Source organism: Balaenoptera ricei, chromosome 20, assembly GCF_028023285.1.
Source record: "Balaenoptera ricei isolate mBalRic1 chromosome 20, mBalRic1.hap2, whole genome shotgun sequence".
NCBI classification, from domain to species: domain Eukaryota; kingdom Metazoa; phylum Chordata; class Mammalia; order Artiodactyla; family Balaenopteridae; genus Balaenoptera; species Balaenoptera ricei.
The window spans coordinates 19,347,686-19,362,064 of NC_082658.1; the positions used below are offsets into that span (position 1 = coordinate 19,347,686).

Consider the following 14,379-nt stretch of genomic DNA (forward strand, 5'->3'; position numbering starts at 1 on the left):
ACGTTTCCGCCCCACCCCCCAGAACGAGCACACACCACAGAAGCCAGCTCAGCTGTGAACTATTGGATTTGAGACAGGAATAGAACAAATCGGGGGGCTAGAGAGTAAGAGGGGGGAGAGAGTGGTTTAAATAGGGGAGGCCGGGGAGGTTCAGTGATGGGGGAGGGAGGCAGGTATTTACAAGAAGGCTCGGGGGGCCAGAGGCTCATCTTGGAATATTTTATAACAATATAAATAAGATTCTGGTTTGCTTTTCCTTTTCGTCTCGTAAAGGAGAGAGAAGTGCAGAGTTCGATTCTGTACAAGGGGGCAGCGGCAGAAGGCCGGCCGGGCGGGTCACTGGGCGTCCACCCGGAAGGACAGCAGCTTCTCGGAATGCATGTTGTTCAGGGTCCGCAGGTCCGGCAGCTTGAGCAGCAGCTTGGTGAAGCGGGAAGTCTCCGAGGGCCGGTTCTTCAGCACCAGAGCCCGAAGAGCCCGCAGCAGCGTCTCCTGGAGCTGCTCCACCGAAGCGGAATTCTCCATGCCCGAGCGGTCTGTGGGGAAGACGACGGCAGTGAGGCAGGCTCCCTGAGCTCCTCTGACGAGGAGGACCCGGAGGCCTGCGAGGACGCGGCGGCGGCCATGCGGCCTCTCCCCGAAGCCCCCCAGAGGGCCGATGGGGAAGGAGGAGGAGGGGGAACATGACTCCCTCTCCAAGAGCAGGAGGTGCCTGCGATCTGGGAGCCCCGGCTCAGCAGGGCTGGCCCCCTCCCACCCCACCAGGCCGCTCTCCTTCCCTGAACAGGCCAAACACGCCCAGGCTCCCTTGCTTTTTGTTCTGTAGTTCCCTCTGCCTGGGATGCCCTTCCCCCTCTCTCTGCCTGGCAGTATCTTTACTTGTCCTTTGAGGCCCCACTCAAGTGTCACCTCCTTCCCCAGCTCCCCAGGCAGAAATAGTTGTGTGTGCTTCCAAAGCCCTTGGTTCATGCTTCTACTGTGACACTTATCTCACTGTTTTATAATTAGTCGGGCATGAGTCTGTCTCCTGAGCTAGACTGTGTCTGAATCATGTCTGTATCCCCAGTGCCCGGGTGCAGGGCCTGGCCTAGAGTAGGTACTCCATAAAAGGTGTGTTGAATCGAACTGCGTCTGCCTCCTCCCGGGGTCAGGCTCAGGCGAGAGCCTGACCTACCTGCAGAGACGAGCACCACCGCGGTGAAGAGGCCCAGCTCCTCCTCGGTAAGCGCCAGGGAGTTGAGCTTCTCGCTGAAATCGAACATGGCATTGAGCAGGTCTCCCATGCCCATAGCGCCGAGCTCCTGCAGGCTGTAGGTGGTGCGGCTCAGAAACATCACTGTCTGGTCCTTCACGTTGAACAGCGACGCAAAGCGTACCATCAGCACCTAAAGCGGGGACAGTCATCCTGGGTGGAGTGGGAGGAGCAATTGCCAAGTTGCCCCTAAAGTTTTGTGAAAGGGTTACTGGTGCTGCCTTAGATTTCCCAGTCAAGACTGGGGCTAGTTTCTGAGTGAGCAATGAGGCGGCGGGGGGTGTGGGGGGTGCCAGGTGTTAGGATGGGGAACATCCCACTGGCTTTGGAATCCAGCCTGAATCTGAGTCTCAGCCTTGTCACTCCCTGTGACCTTGGGCAAGGCACTTCACCAAAGTTAATTTACTCATGCCTAGAACGGGAATAGCGCTGTACCCTAAAGTGTTATTTTAGGGTAGTAGGATGTAATTAGACCCCAGCTGAGATGACAGAAGTCCCAGCCATCCATAGGCAGGACTAGGGGGGATTCTGCCCCTTCCTTCATCCGTCACGAGTAAGGTTTCAGAGCCCCTGCCCACCCCAGACACCCTTTCTGCTGGATCCTTCCCAAGGTCAAGAGCAGGGAGCACAAAGGGTCACTCACCTCAAAGGTGCCAGCCTTAAGCAGGGTGACCTGGTCGTGCTGAGAAAGATCACGGAAGCCAGGGATGTGCTTGGCAAACTCTACCACCTCCCTCACAGCGGGCGTGAAGCTCATGGAGAAATCCTCCCAGATCTCCTGCACAGTTCGCCCACTGCGTCCGTGCGGGTACATGTTCATGGGACATGCCTGGAAGAGGAAAGAATTTGGGGAGGGGAGTATCAGTCAGGCTGCCTCAGATAGGCTTCCCCAGCAGTGCTGGGCCCCAGATTCTGCTTGTGTTAGAGTTGTGGCCTTGGAGGATGGGTCTTTCAGGTAACGTAGCAATCAGGTGCCCGGTGGAGATCAGGGATTCCCAGGCAGAGCCCTTCCTACAGGGCTGAACATCCTCCCTGCACCTAGCCTTCAGGCACACCCAGCGGCCCTGTGCTAAATCCAGTCTCCCCAGTCCCCTGCCCACTTCACCCCCAATGCCCTCACCAGCAGAACGTTCTTGGAGTTGCCCTGCCGCAGACTGTTGGCAGGTGCTTCGCCTTCTGGGGCTGGGTACACGTGGGTGGGGCACAGATGGTGCCCATTGCTGTTTGGCTGGTGGCAGCTGTGATGGGCAGGGCCAGGGGGCCAGGTGGGAGGGTAAGAGGAGGGAGCCTGGCGTAAACTGTTCAGGGCCTCATTATGACGCTGGGCGGCCATGATGTTGTTGTCATTGGGGGCAGGCGGGCAGCCCTGACTTTCCCAGTGATGTGGGGTGGTGGCTGGAGGGTTGCCCGAGGCATGGTTGGCATTTAAGTTGCCAGGTGAGGTGCCCAGCTTGTCATGGGCGTAGGTGAAGATCTCTCGGTGGGCCCGGGCTACCTGGGATATCACATCCTCCACTGTGGGCTCAGGACTTGGGGATCGGGGAGGCGTCAGCTGTTGTGGGAACTGGGAGAAGCCCACCAAGGGTGAGGGGGCAGGGGCTGGGGGTGGTGAGGGGCCCATGGGGCTTGAGGTGGGGTGCTGGGTGGGTGGGGTCTCCAGCGGGCACTGGCTGCTTAGCTGGTTGTTGGCCAGGTTCATGGCACTCTGCATCTCAGCCAGCATCCGCTGCTTCTCTCGTTTGGGGATGCGCCCAAAACGCACAGCTGTGACAGGATGAGAGCAGTGTCAGGAAATTCTCATACACACTCACATGCTTCTCTTCCTTCCTCCTGAATGGGCAAGCCCCTTAGGGCTTGGGGTTCCACATAAAACCCACAAGGCCACACCCATCGAGGGGGTTTTCCAAGTAGGAATTACGGTAAGAGGTGACCAGAGGGACTAATGGGAAAGATGTGTGTGTTTACCTGAGACCCGATGAAATGTGGGCATCCCCTATGCAAATGAGATGCCTAGTATTGGGCCTTTTTAAGGGAGGGATTAATTCAGAAACTTCCGAGTGGAAGAAAGGGGGAGGGGAAGGCGAGGGGAAGCTCGTGGGCACGGTGCTGCCTCACCATCTCGAGACATGCCCACGGAGAGACACTTCTTGAAGCGACACTGCTGGCAGCGGTTACGATTGATGCGGACGATGGAGCAGTTCTCATTTTTCAGACACCTTTTGTACTGGATGTTCTGCTGGATGCTCCGACGGAAAAAGCCCTGTGGAGCAGGGGCAGCTAGTGAGCACCTCCGTCTAGGCCAGGCCTATGTGTCCTGTGGGAGAGGGTCACCTGCCCTTACCCACACCCTGCCTCACCTTGCAGCCCTCACAGGCATGCACGCCATAGTGGAAGCCCGAGGCCACGTCCCCACACACCTTACACAGTAGCACCATGCCATTCAGCTCTGCGGGAAGAGAGGGGCAGTGGGTGAACAGGGCAGGTTTCTGAGTGGCCAGAGAGCTGGAGGTTTTCTGAGCTGGAGATTGGGCGGGGGGGCGGGGTGGGGGGGAAACTGAGGAGGAGCTTCAGTATCTAGGGGGCACTCGAATGAGCAGACAGGGCTGACAGCAGCTGGTGCAACTCTAGGAGAAATCCCTGAGGCCAGCGTAGGTCCTGGGAATAACTGTGTCACATGAATGTCAACTCCCCACCTCAGCCGGGACACCTTCCCTTCCCCCCAAATCGGCTGGAAATTTACTCACTGGTGATGTTGCTGGTGCTCTTGCTGGGGGACACTCGGTTGCTGTCTTCCAGGGCCACTTGTAGACCCCTGGGGGGGCTCCCGTTATAGAAGGAGGAGGATGACGACAACGAGGAAGATGAAGAAGAAGGGGAACCATCGTCACCCAAGCTGGTTGGAGTGCTCCCAAAGGAGCGAGCTGGGTCCTGGGTGAGGGAGCCAGTGGGTGATGGTGGGAAGTAGGTGGGACAGCCTTGGGTCAGGGACTGGAAGCTGCCATTCGAGCTGTCACTGTAGAGGGACTCGGGGCTGGTGCGGTTTGGGGAGGAGCCGCTGGAGCCGATGTAGGTGATGACGCCACCTGGCAGGAGAACCCAAGGGAAAGGCGTGTCAACCGCCATATATCTTTGGTCCTAGGTCACCACTCTGCCCATCCCTCACGTGCCTCCCAAAACACTGTTGGATACCCGGAAGTTAACCATGTGAAACACCTAATCTTGGAGTCCCCAGAAGAGCCACAATAAGCAACTCCCCAACACATACCAGACATGGCCAACCAACCACCGCAACTCTTGGCAGGTACATTCAGCTTCTGCCTGGCGTGTGAGGTACCTCTCTAGAGGCATGACCTCTGTGATGCTCTGTGAGTATTTCACATATGTACCAACCCCCCACCCCCGCCCTGGATGCCTTCCTTTAGAATATCAACCGCAGCTAATGACTTAATTGTCAGCAGCTGACCTCGGGATGGGATGAGCAGCTGAAAACCATTCATAATGCCCAGGCTTCAAAAAAAAAAAAAAAAACCAGCTGCTGATTTTCATACCAAGACCATTCCAGGGATGAGACCATGGAGGGGCAGCTAGCCAACATTGAGGAGAGTGGGGGTCTTACAAGAGTAAAACAATCACATTCCCTCAAAACTGGAAGACGTATTCTCCAAAGGTACTGTTCCCCTGGCCTCCAAGATCAAGAGTCAGAGTGGACTCTATCCCTGAATCCAGGAAGGGCTTAACAGTATGAGTTGCAGGAGTTGGAAGTGAAGGACAAACTGTCCAGCCTAAGGCTTTGGAATTCCCCCTTCTAGATCTCTCTGCCTGATGACAATGACCTTGGCTCTCTGGCCATTCAGAGACTTTGGCCCTCTAGTTATATTGCCAACCAGGTGGCTGTGTTCCCATTGCATTAGCAGGAGAAAAAGGTGACCTGCCTGCCACACCTTTGCCAAGTACCTCGCATGGCCTGCCATGGATGGGGTGGGAGGAGGGAGGATCCCAGGACACGTGTGAGCCGACACAGGGCATGCCACCGTGTCTACAGAGGCACATGTCTTGCTCACCCACTGACACACACTAAGCTGGGCAGAGCAACCCTAAAATAGCTCAAGGTTGGTCAGGGTGAACCGAGTTCCCTGTAAAATAATTGCACAATAGATCAGCTCCTACAGTTTCAGGGCTGAGGTGGGGGAATGGGATATTTATTTGGTGGTAAATGAACCTGACCCAGTTCAGCCATCCCCCAAAGAGAAGTAAGACTCATCCGAAGAGACTTCCACCTGGAAGTGTGGGGCACACTCAAAAGAGTCTAGCTTTAGATCTGGATCTATCACCAGCAACTTGATTTGTGACCCAGAGGAAATCAACTCCCCTCTCTGGGTCCCAGTTTTCCTTTCTGTGAAAAAAAAAAGATGAAAGAGACTTAATATCCTTTCAGCTATGTTTCTGGGATGTAGTTGTTTTGAGGGAAGTCCTTAGGAGACAAACTGCTTCTTGTGTGGTGGGAGTAGGCGTAAGACAGTGTTTGCAGGACTAAGAAACGAGATGCTTGGGGAACAGAAAGAATTTGTAATGGGGAGAAGCTGAGTCTAAAGACAGTACGGTGAGGTAGGTGCAAAGAGAATAAAGAGGAAAAGAGTGAGGAGAAGGGTGGCTAGATGTGAGGTCCCCTTGAGGAGTGTAAACATGAGACCACGAGAGGTCAGGGATGGCTCTGTCTTACTCCGCATCGGTTATGGGGAAGGAGGAGGGGGCCGGGCAGGCGGACAGGAAAAGGAGGCAGGCGGGGGCGGTGAGTCAGCCCAGCTTCACCCACATCTCGGCGGGGCGGGGCGGGAGCCGGGCCCTCAGCCGGCCTCACGTCCCGGCTCCACGTGTGCCTCTTGCACGTGGCTCCCCAACGAGGAACCCCAGAACCCGAGGTTCCGCCCTCTCCGCTTCCCGTCAATTGGGAGCAGCAGCCCCGCCCCCCGTCCCGCCCCTCCTCGGCGTCCGGGGTCCCAGTCTAGGGCTGGGCCCCTCACGCCAGCTGGGTCAGGACTACTAAGGGGAGGAGAGAAGGGTACACGCGTTGCCGGAGCAACGGGGGGCGGAGCTCATTATGTAACGGGGCCGGGAGGCAACCACCAATGGGGTGGCGGCCACGGCTTCTGCAGAATGAAAACAAACGCAGCACGTGGGCCCGGCTCCGCAGCCATGTGAGCGCTCCGGGCTGCCGGGGCGCTCTGGGTGTCCTTCCTGGGGCAGAGCACCACTCGTGGGGCTCCTCAAGTGCCGCTCCCTACTGAGGATTCACCAGTGAGATCCGACCCATTCCCCCAGCCCCTCCTGCCTGGAACCCAGATCGCCCCATTGCTTCTCGAGTTCCCTCGAGCCTGCAGGAACTAAGGGAAGAGGAAGATTGGAAGGAGGGGGTCCTCCTTCCGAGAAGTCCAGGCATGCCACAGCTGCAGGGGGTGGACAGATGGGGGCGTTTCGGGGCACTGCTCCAAAACTCCCAGTTCCTGTAAACTGTTCATCTCACCACACGTACCCGCTCTCCATTTCCTCCTTCCCCGCGATCCGAGTCCTTCAGGCTAAAGAGAGGGGCTCTGAGGGGTGATGGTGGGGCGCCTCCGGGCGCATTCCCAGGCCGAACAACACGCTCTGGAAATCCCAGCCTATGGCCCCCATCACGCTAGCAAATCCCCAGGCCGAGGGAGTCTCCAGTCCCTTACAAAGTTCCTTACAAAGGCGTAGATGGAGGAGAGGAGACAGTGACAGAGAAAGAATGATGGTAGCAAAGGAATCTTAGTACCTGTGTTGTTGTTGGAGTCCAGGGTCGTCATGTCTTCACCAGCTGACAGCGGTCATTCAAACTGGACCTTGACACAAACTGGAGATTACAATTGCCGCTGTCGCCCCCTGGGAACTGACCGAGGACGGGGAGTGGACCCCGCGGCTCACGATAAGGATCCTAGGCACCCTGCAGCAAGGTCTTGGGGTGGCCGACTGCAGCCCTGCAGAAGGGTAGGACGCTGAGGCAACGGAGGTCTGCTTTGCATGGGAAAAGCAAGAGAGTGTGGGGGAAGGGGGCGGAGGGAATCAGCCTGCAGTAGTTCTGGCTAGAAGGTAGCAAGGAGGGTCGGGTCTCTGCAGTGCCCGGGGTGCCACTGCCTGAAGGCTCCGCAGCGCTGCAGGGTAGCGAATCTGGAGCTCCCGGTGCAAAAGTCCCAGAGGGAGAGAGGTTGCAGTCAGGAAGTAAGTACGTGATGGGAGAAACGGGGCACCCAGGCGCAAAGAAGCGAGACGTGTGCCCTGCTACGTTCCCTCGGCAGCAGTATTTCACTCTGCCAATCTCAACGGCCTTTTGCCCCAGCCTTTTTCTCTGGGACAGAGGGCTCTGCGCAGGCGCCAGCAACCCAGGGTTCCCGGGCCGCACGCGGCACTGGAGCAGGTACCATGTGATCCCAGGGAGCGCCTCGTGCCCCAGTGACACACTTTTCCAGCAGCAGGCACGTTGAGTTCCGTGCGCCTGCGTAAAGCCAAGCCTGTCGGGATATGTAGTCCATTGGCAAAGTGGGCGGACTGCGTATATTTCCCCGTTTCTGCCTCGCAAAAGCTCTTGCTGGAACCGGGGAGGAGCTGAGAGCCTTGTGGGGTGGAGTGCGCTGAGAGTCAGGGTGGCGTGTTTGGAAAGCCTGTATGGCAGAGGCATGTGAATTCCTGGGGAGGGGCTGGCAAGCTTGGCCGCTCCCTGGGAGATCAAAGCTAACAGCCCCTTTCTGCAAACCTTGCAAACGTGAGGGCTTCACGTGATTGCAGGACTGACTTCGCCTTGAGGTTACTGGTGACACGAGAGAGATGACAAGTAGGAATATCCCCTCGGTCAGGAGCTTAAGCTGAACTTCTGCTGCAGAGCCAAGTCCTGAGATGGAAAGGAAATGTGGCCCCTGTTCCATTCTACTCCCCTAGGGAAGGGAGTTGCCATGGGTGGGTGGGGGGGGGCGTGGTGAGGATGTCCCTGGGGACTCCCTGTTTTTGTGTATGACACCACCCCACCCACTGAAGGTGACTTTGGGGTGAGTCATTTCCCTTTGTCTAGGAAATAAAAAGGACAAGCGAGGAGAACTTTGTGGTGAAAGTGCTTTGAAGTCCTAAAGGGGCCAGAGGTGAGGCAGGGCTTGGGGGCAGAGTGACACCCCCATCCCCACCCTCAGTGCTTCAGGGTAGCGTGGATTCCACGGAAGGGAACACAAAGACCATCTTAACCCTCCCTCCTTTACTGACGAGGAAAATGAGTCTTAGAAGAAGTGATTGGCCCAAGGTCAGACATCCATTGCTAGTTTCATTTGACCACCATCAAGGAGGTTGGCCGACATGGAAGTGAAATGCTGAACAGGGGTTAGAAACAGCCGGCATCTCCCTTCAGAGGAGCAACTCTGCCCCATTGGCGAAAGAGGGTCTCCAGTCGAGGTCTATCCTGTTGGGGGGGGGGGGTTTGGTCTCGCTGTGCGGCTTGTGGGATTCCCCAACCAGGGATTGAACCCGGGCCTTCGGCAGTGAGAGCTGGGAGTCCTAACCACTGGGCTGCCAGGTATTTCCCGAGGTCTATCCTGTTTGAGGACTTGGGTTGCGGGGAGAGCTGTGAGCCTCTTCCTGAAGCAGCCAAGTGAACCGGGGCCACCTGCTTCTTCCTGCTAGTCCCTTCTCAGCCCCACAGCTCCTAGGGAGGGTTTTTTTGTTGTCTTTTTTTTTTCCATACAGGAAGCCCTTCTCCACTTGTTCACAGATAGCTCCTGGGACAGCATTGATGGATGCCTGCCTGGAAACAGCTACCGAAAAGGTAAAGAAACGGAGGCGTGTGGACACCAAAGAAGGAGTAAGCTGGGTGGTGAGGAAGTAAGCAGAGAGGGCTGTGAGGGTGACTGAAGGGGAGGCGGTTGGGCAGCTGGCCTGACCACTCGCTGACCCTCTGACTTCCAGGGGAAGACAGATGGGCTCCCTAGAATGGCCTGGGCTTTAGCTTTGTTCCCTTGCCCCCAAGGACAGTGGGAGAGAGAGGGCAGTGGGCTCTTCCCTGGCCTGCCCTGGCCCCTTGGCCCAGAGCTGGGAAGCTGCAGCAGAGCGTGGGAGGACCTGGGAGGGGCTAGGACAAACAAGGAAAGAGGCTTTTCAGGAAAACTTGGTTCTGAACTCAGCCTCCACCCCCTCTCCCTCCTCCTGCTGGGCTCTGGAGGGAAAACTGGGAGGTGAGCTGCCATGTCCGGCAATGCATGCTCTCTGCGCCCTTCCTGAGTCTCCATCAGAGCCAGGGCCAGGGCCAGAGCCCAGGGACCTGCCAGGGCTAGACTCAAAATCAGGGACCTTGGTATGACCTCTAGCTCCCCACCAGCCCAGCAGCCCCGTCAGCACACTCCCTTTAGTTGCCCCGTTTGGCAACTACGGTTCTGCTTGCTGCTGTGGTCACCCTGCCCACCCCTTGTTCTACTTGCTGGTGTTTATCCCTATTCGGGGAGGGCAGGGGTCAAGACTCCCTCCCTGAGTTTACAGCCAGTGAGAGGGAGGAGGAAGCAGAGGCAGCCAGAGCTGAAATGCAGTCAGCCTGACTCTTGGCAAGAAGCTGGGTTGTTTTGCAGTCTGTGTGAGGTATGAAGGCGGAGGCAGGGAGGGAGGAGGCAAAGGAGGGGGGTTACTTCTGGGCCCTCCTTCCTCTGCACTTCTTATAGGGCCCCTCCTTTGCTCCCTGACAAAGAAGTAACTTTGGGATCTTCCTTCTACAACTGGAGAGAAGGATACAGAAAAATGACAAGGCAGGACTCTCCCTTGGCTCCAGAAGCTTCTGTCTATCCATCCTGCTCGTCTCTCTGTCAACAGCTGCTGGGAGAAGGACAGAGACTATGGGACTCAGAGCCACCAAATGGAGGGAGAAAAGGCTGGGTCGTCTGGCCTTTGGGAACCTGGAATAGAATCTAGCTTTGGCCTCTCTATGACCTCAACCTTGACCTAAGACAACAGGTGTATCTCAACACGGCCTCCCACCCCTCCTGCCAGCTGGACATTCCAGTTCACTTCTATACACACACACACTCTCTCTCTCTCACACACACACACACACACACACACACCTGTGCATGCTCACGCACCATATCTCCCATAGCGAAATTCAGCCCAAGAACAACATGGACCCTTAATAAACAGTGCCCAGATAGAACCATGGGGAACGGATGCATATCCAAGACCCAGCACAGCAAAGCACACCTGGCTCCATGTTGCCCACACTTCTGCTCAGATTCCTCAGAGTCTGGGATTCTAGACTGACCTCACCATTTAGGGGCCGGGTGGAATCCTGTGTGTGTGTATATGTTTCCAACTATGTCTTAAATTCTCTTGAATTTCTTTGGTCTGGGGAGGACAGCAGAAATAGGGTAGAGGAAGAGAAGAGAGTGAGAGCTCCAAGCTCTGGCCAGAGTGTATGTGTGATCATAGGATTATGAACGAGAGACTGCACGTGTGAGTGTGTAAGTGTGAATGGCAAGAATGTGTGTGGATGTGTGTGTTTGATCCAAGACCTATTTTCCTCACCAGTAGGATGCTCTGGGTAACAAGGCAACAACCTGTGCAAATCCTGGGTGGCCTAAATCTTGGGCTGACTGCTTGACTGACTGACTGACTGGCGTGGGTCCTTGCTGGAAACCAGGTCAGCCTTCAGTAGGTGCCTTCCTTCCCCGCTCCTTTCTCATGGAACGAACCACTGCCCCAGGAAAATAACCTGCCTGCCCAGGTGATGCAGACCCGGGACAGAAACGCTGGGAATGCCCCAGACCCAGGCAGCAAGCCCTGTGCCTGGGAGAGACTCATTCCCGGCCCTACTAGATCCTTTTTCTGTTCTCTGAAAGACCAGCCAGCTTTCCCTAACCTACCAAAAGCTTTGATGTCTTGGGGAGAATTTCAGGAGAATTAAGTAGGAGGGTTAAAGTCCGAATTAATGTTTTCTCTGGGGGTGATAGAAAAAGGGAGGGTGAGGTATGATCCAAGGCTGGGTTCCATGGATGTGTTTTGCCTCAGATTCTATCTTTACCTCACTACTCCTTTTTCCAAGGAAAGGAAATAATAAATATGTATTAAGTACCAACTGTATGCCAGGTACTGGGCTAAGTGTGTTACACACATTATTTCATTGAATGTCCACGACAGCCCTATGCTGTAGGTCTCATTCTTAGTTTATTTATTTTTAAAATTTATTTATTTAGTTCTGGCCGCATTGGGTCTTTGTTGCTGCACGCGGGTTTTCTCTAATTGCGGCAAGTAGGGGCTACTCTTCGTTGCGGTGCGTGGGCTTCTCATGTGGTGGCTTCTCTTGTTGCAGAGCATTGGCTCTAGGCGCGCGGGCTTCAGTAGTTGTGGCTCGCAGGCTCAGTAGTTGTGGCCTGCGGGCTCTAGAGCACAGGCTCAGTAGTTGTGGTGCATGGGCTTAGTTGCTCCGCGGCATGTGGGATCTTCCCGGGCCAGGAATCGAACCCTTGTCCCCTGCATTGGTGGGAGGATTCTTAATCACTTGTGCCACCAGGGAAGTCCTCATTCTCAATTTAGAGATGGGGAATCTGAGACTTAGAAACATTTATTAACTTGCCCAGGACGCTCCAGAGACAAGGCAACTTGTCTTGAAGCTGTATTTGAAGTGAAGCGCTTAAGATTGAGAAGATGTCACATTAAAGAATGGTGGAGTTAATGGAGACTTATGGAGGAGCTCAAGCTCCCCCAGCTGTCTCTTGGAACTACCACTATCAATGGCGCAATGAAAATGGCAATGTTGGGAATTCAACCCCAGGCCTGAGGATAAAACTCCTTCCACTAGCAAGACTGCCCTTCCTTGAGAGAATGATTACTCTGGGTGGAATGTCTGAGCTGCAAGCTCATCCTGGTGTTTCCTAAGCAACGATGGTGCTGGAAATGAGGTGTGTCACCAAGAAGGGGAAGCCTGAAGTACCCCTTGCTCCTGTCTCCACAAGTACCTTAGTTTCCCAGAACCTCTAACTCCACCCTCATTTCTTCTTCCCTTAAACTCCTCCCTCTCTCACTCCTACATCCCCCTCCTCTGGTTAGGTAGAAGGGGGCCAGATTAGGTTGCAAACAAACACACAAAAAACCAAACTTCCACATACATTGCTACAGAAGTGAATAACTTAAGCAGGCATCCGAATTCTCTTCTCTGACCCCGTGACTCTGGGATATGTAGCTGGTGATGAAGGGAGAGGGACACATAAGTCTGGGCCCCTTAAAGGGCCACGGTGTATCAAGAATGGATTGGTTGGGGAAAAAAATGGGAATTCCCTGGCGGTCCAGTGGTTAGGACTTGGCGCTTTCACTGCCAGGGCCCTGGTCGGGGAACTAAGATTCCACAAGCTGTGTGGTGCAGCCAAAAAAAAAAAAAAAAGGATTGGTTGGGTGGTGTGGTCTCCATCTTGCTGGAAGTCACCCTCGGTGGGGGCCACATGAATGGGGACTGCAAGATGTCCCCCTCTCATGGGAGCCTTGTGCATGCAGACCCTTTGGTGAGAACCATATCTACATGGACCCCTTGGTAGGAACCAATCAATATGGGTCCATTGCCAGTTAGGACCTGTTACATACTTGCTTACCTTTATAATTCATTTAGTCGATCGACTTTTCCAGTGAACCAAAGTTCTCCTTTCTTGTTAACACTTCAAATACAAGTTTCAATTAAAAAAATTAAAAATAAAAAAGAATGGATTGGTTAAATGAGAGTACGGAAGACCACCAAGGACAGACACAAGTTGTATAAAAAGCCAAAAGGAGGGACTTCCCTGGTGGCTCAGTGGTTAAGAATCCGCCTGCCAATGCAGGGGACACGGGTTTGAGCCCTGGTCCGGGAAGATCCCACATGCCACAGATCAACTAAACCCGTGCGCCACAACTACTGAGCCTGTGCTCTAGAGCCTGCGCGCCTAGAGCCTGTGCTCCGCAACAAGAGAAGCCACCGCAGTGAGAAGCACGCGCACCGCAACGAAGAGTAGGCCCTGCTCTCTGCAACTAGAGAAAGCCAGCCTGCAGCAACGAAGACCCAATGCAACCAAAAATAAATAATAAAGTAAATTTATTAAAAAAAAAAAAAAGCCATAAGGAAACAACATCCTTCTTCCCCATTTACCTGCTTGAGAGATGAGCATTTCTGAAAACAGCCCTCTGAAAGCCACCCACCATCCTGGGTCAGTGCTTCTTCAGCAGATGCTTTGGGGAATCCTCCTTTGGGTTCCCCTCTCTGAGCCCAGGATCCCAGCAAAATCACAGGATAAAGGAGGTGACATGGACTGTCCTTGGCAGGAGAAAACTAAGCCCCAGAGTGCCCTCTTTCTGGCACGGGGTTCCTCCTCCCGGATTGGGGGGCAGTGACATCCATCACATGCTATGCCAAGGCCATCCTGTCCAACCTTTGCTGTGCTGCTGCTGGAGCCCACGGGTGGTGTCATCTTCCAGGTCCCTGCACATGCCCCTTGGCTGTCCTTGAGCCTCTGTAGGACTAAGATGCAGGGGAATGTATGGGCAGTGGTGGGGCTGGGATACCTGTGTGCCTGCCCCCATCGCCATCCCTTACCCCAAGCTCCATCTCAAACCCCCTCCGTGTCCAGCATCTCCTCATTCCTTGGGCCTCTGCAGATCTCCATGCAGCTGCCTGGGGAGGCCGGAGGCTCATGACAGTCCTCGTGAGCAGGATGGACCTTGGAGGAGCTGCGGCCTGGGCAGGCATTAGGGGCTGTGTGTAGCTTCTGGGAGGCTTACATAAACACTGGCTGGGATGGGGAGGGAAAGAGGGATGCAACGGGTTGCCCAGGAAAAAAAAGCAACCCCGCCCCCCGCCAGCTCAGTCTGAGTGGAAAGAAGGAACAAGGCTGATTTTTCCCACCTCCCATCCCTCTCCCCTGGTCTGCAGCTGTTAGTTGGGCTGGAAAGACTGCAGTATGTTGGGGGAGGGGAGCAGGGGAAAGAGAGAGGGAGGATGCGACTTCACAAATTTGGGATCCCTCCCCTTTTTCTAAATTGGGGGTGGGGGTGGGGAGAAGCAATTTGCCAAAGAGATTTTCAATGCCGCGGGAAGGAGCTTTGGCTCATTAGAATGCGCAGTTTGCACC

The 14,379-nt window shown here is 55.0% G+C and overlaps 1 protein-coding gene across 3 annotated transcripts; it reads right to left on the reverse strand.

Annotated features, from left to right (window-relative positions):
- Positions 1-48: 48 nt before the first annotated feature.
- On the reverse strand, positions 49-7,674 carry NR1D1 (nuclear receptor subfamily 1 group D member 1). 3 transcript variants are annotated; one of them, XM_059906815.1, is made up of 8 exons: positions 7,047-7,674; positions 3,997-4,335; positions 3,610-3,698; positions 3,368-3,512; positions 2,373-3,016; positions 1,896-2,081; positions 1,175-1,385; positions 49-536 (listed from the first exon to the last, which is right to left on the reverse strand). In XM_059906815.1, the coding sequence occupies exons 1-8, from the start codon at positions 7,075-7,077 to the stop codon at positions 337-339; spliced, it is 1,845 nt and encodes a 614-aa protein (XP_059762798.1). In that variant the 5' UTR covers positions 7,078-7,674; the 3' UTR covers positions 49-336. The 3 variants fall into 3 exon arrangements, with proteins under 3 accessions (XP_059762798.1, XP_059762799.1, XP_059762800.1); XM_059906816.1 differs by lacking the exon at positions 7,047-7,674 and adding an exon at positions 4,518-4,612; XM_059906817.1 differs by lacking the exons at positions 3,610-3,698; positions 7,047-7,674 and having other exon boundaries at positions 3,997-4,218.
- Positions 7,675-14,379: the final 6,705 nt, after the last annotated feature.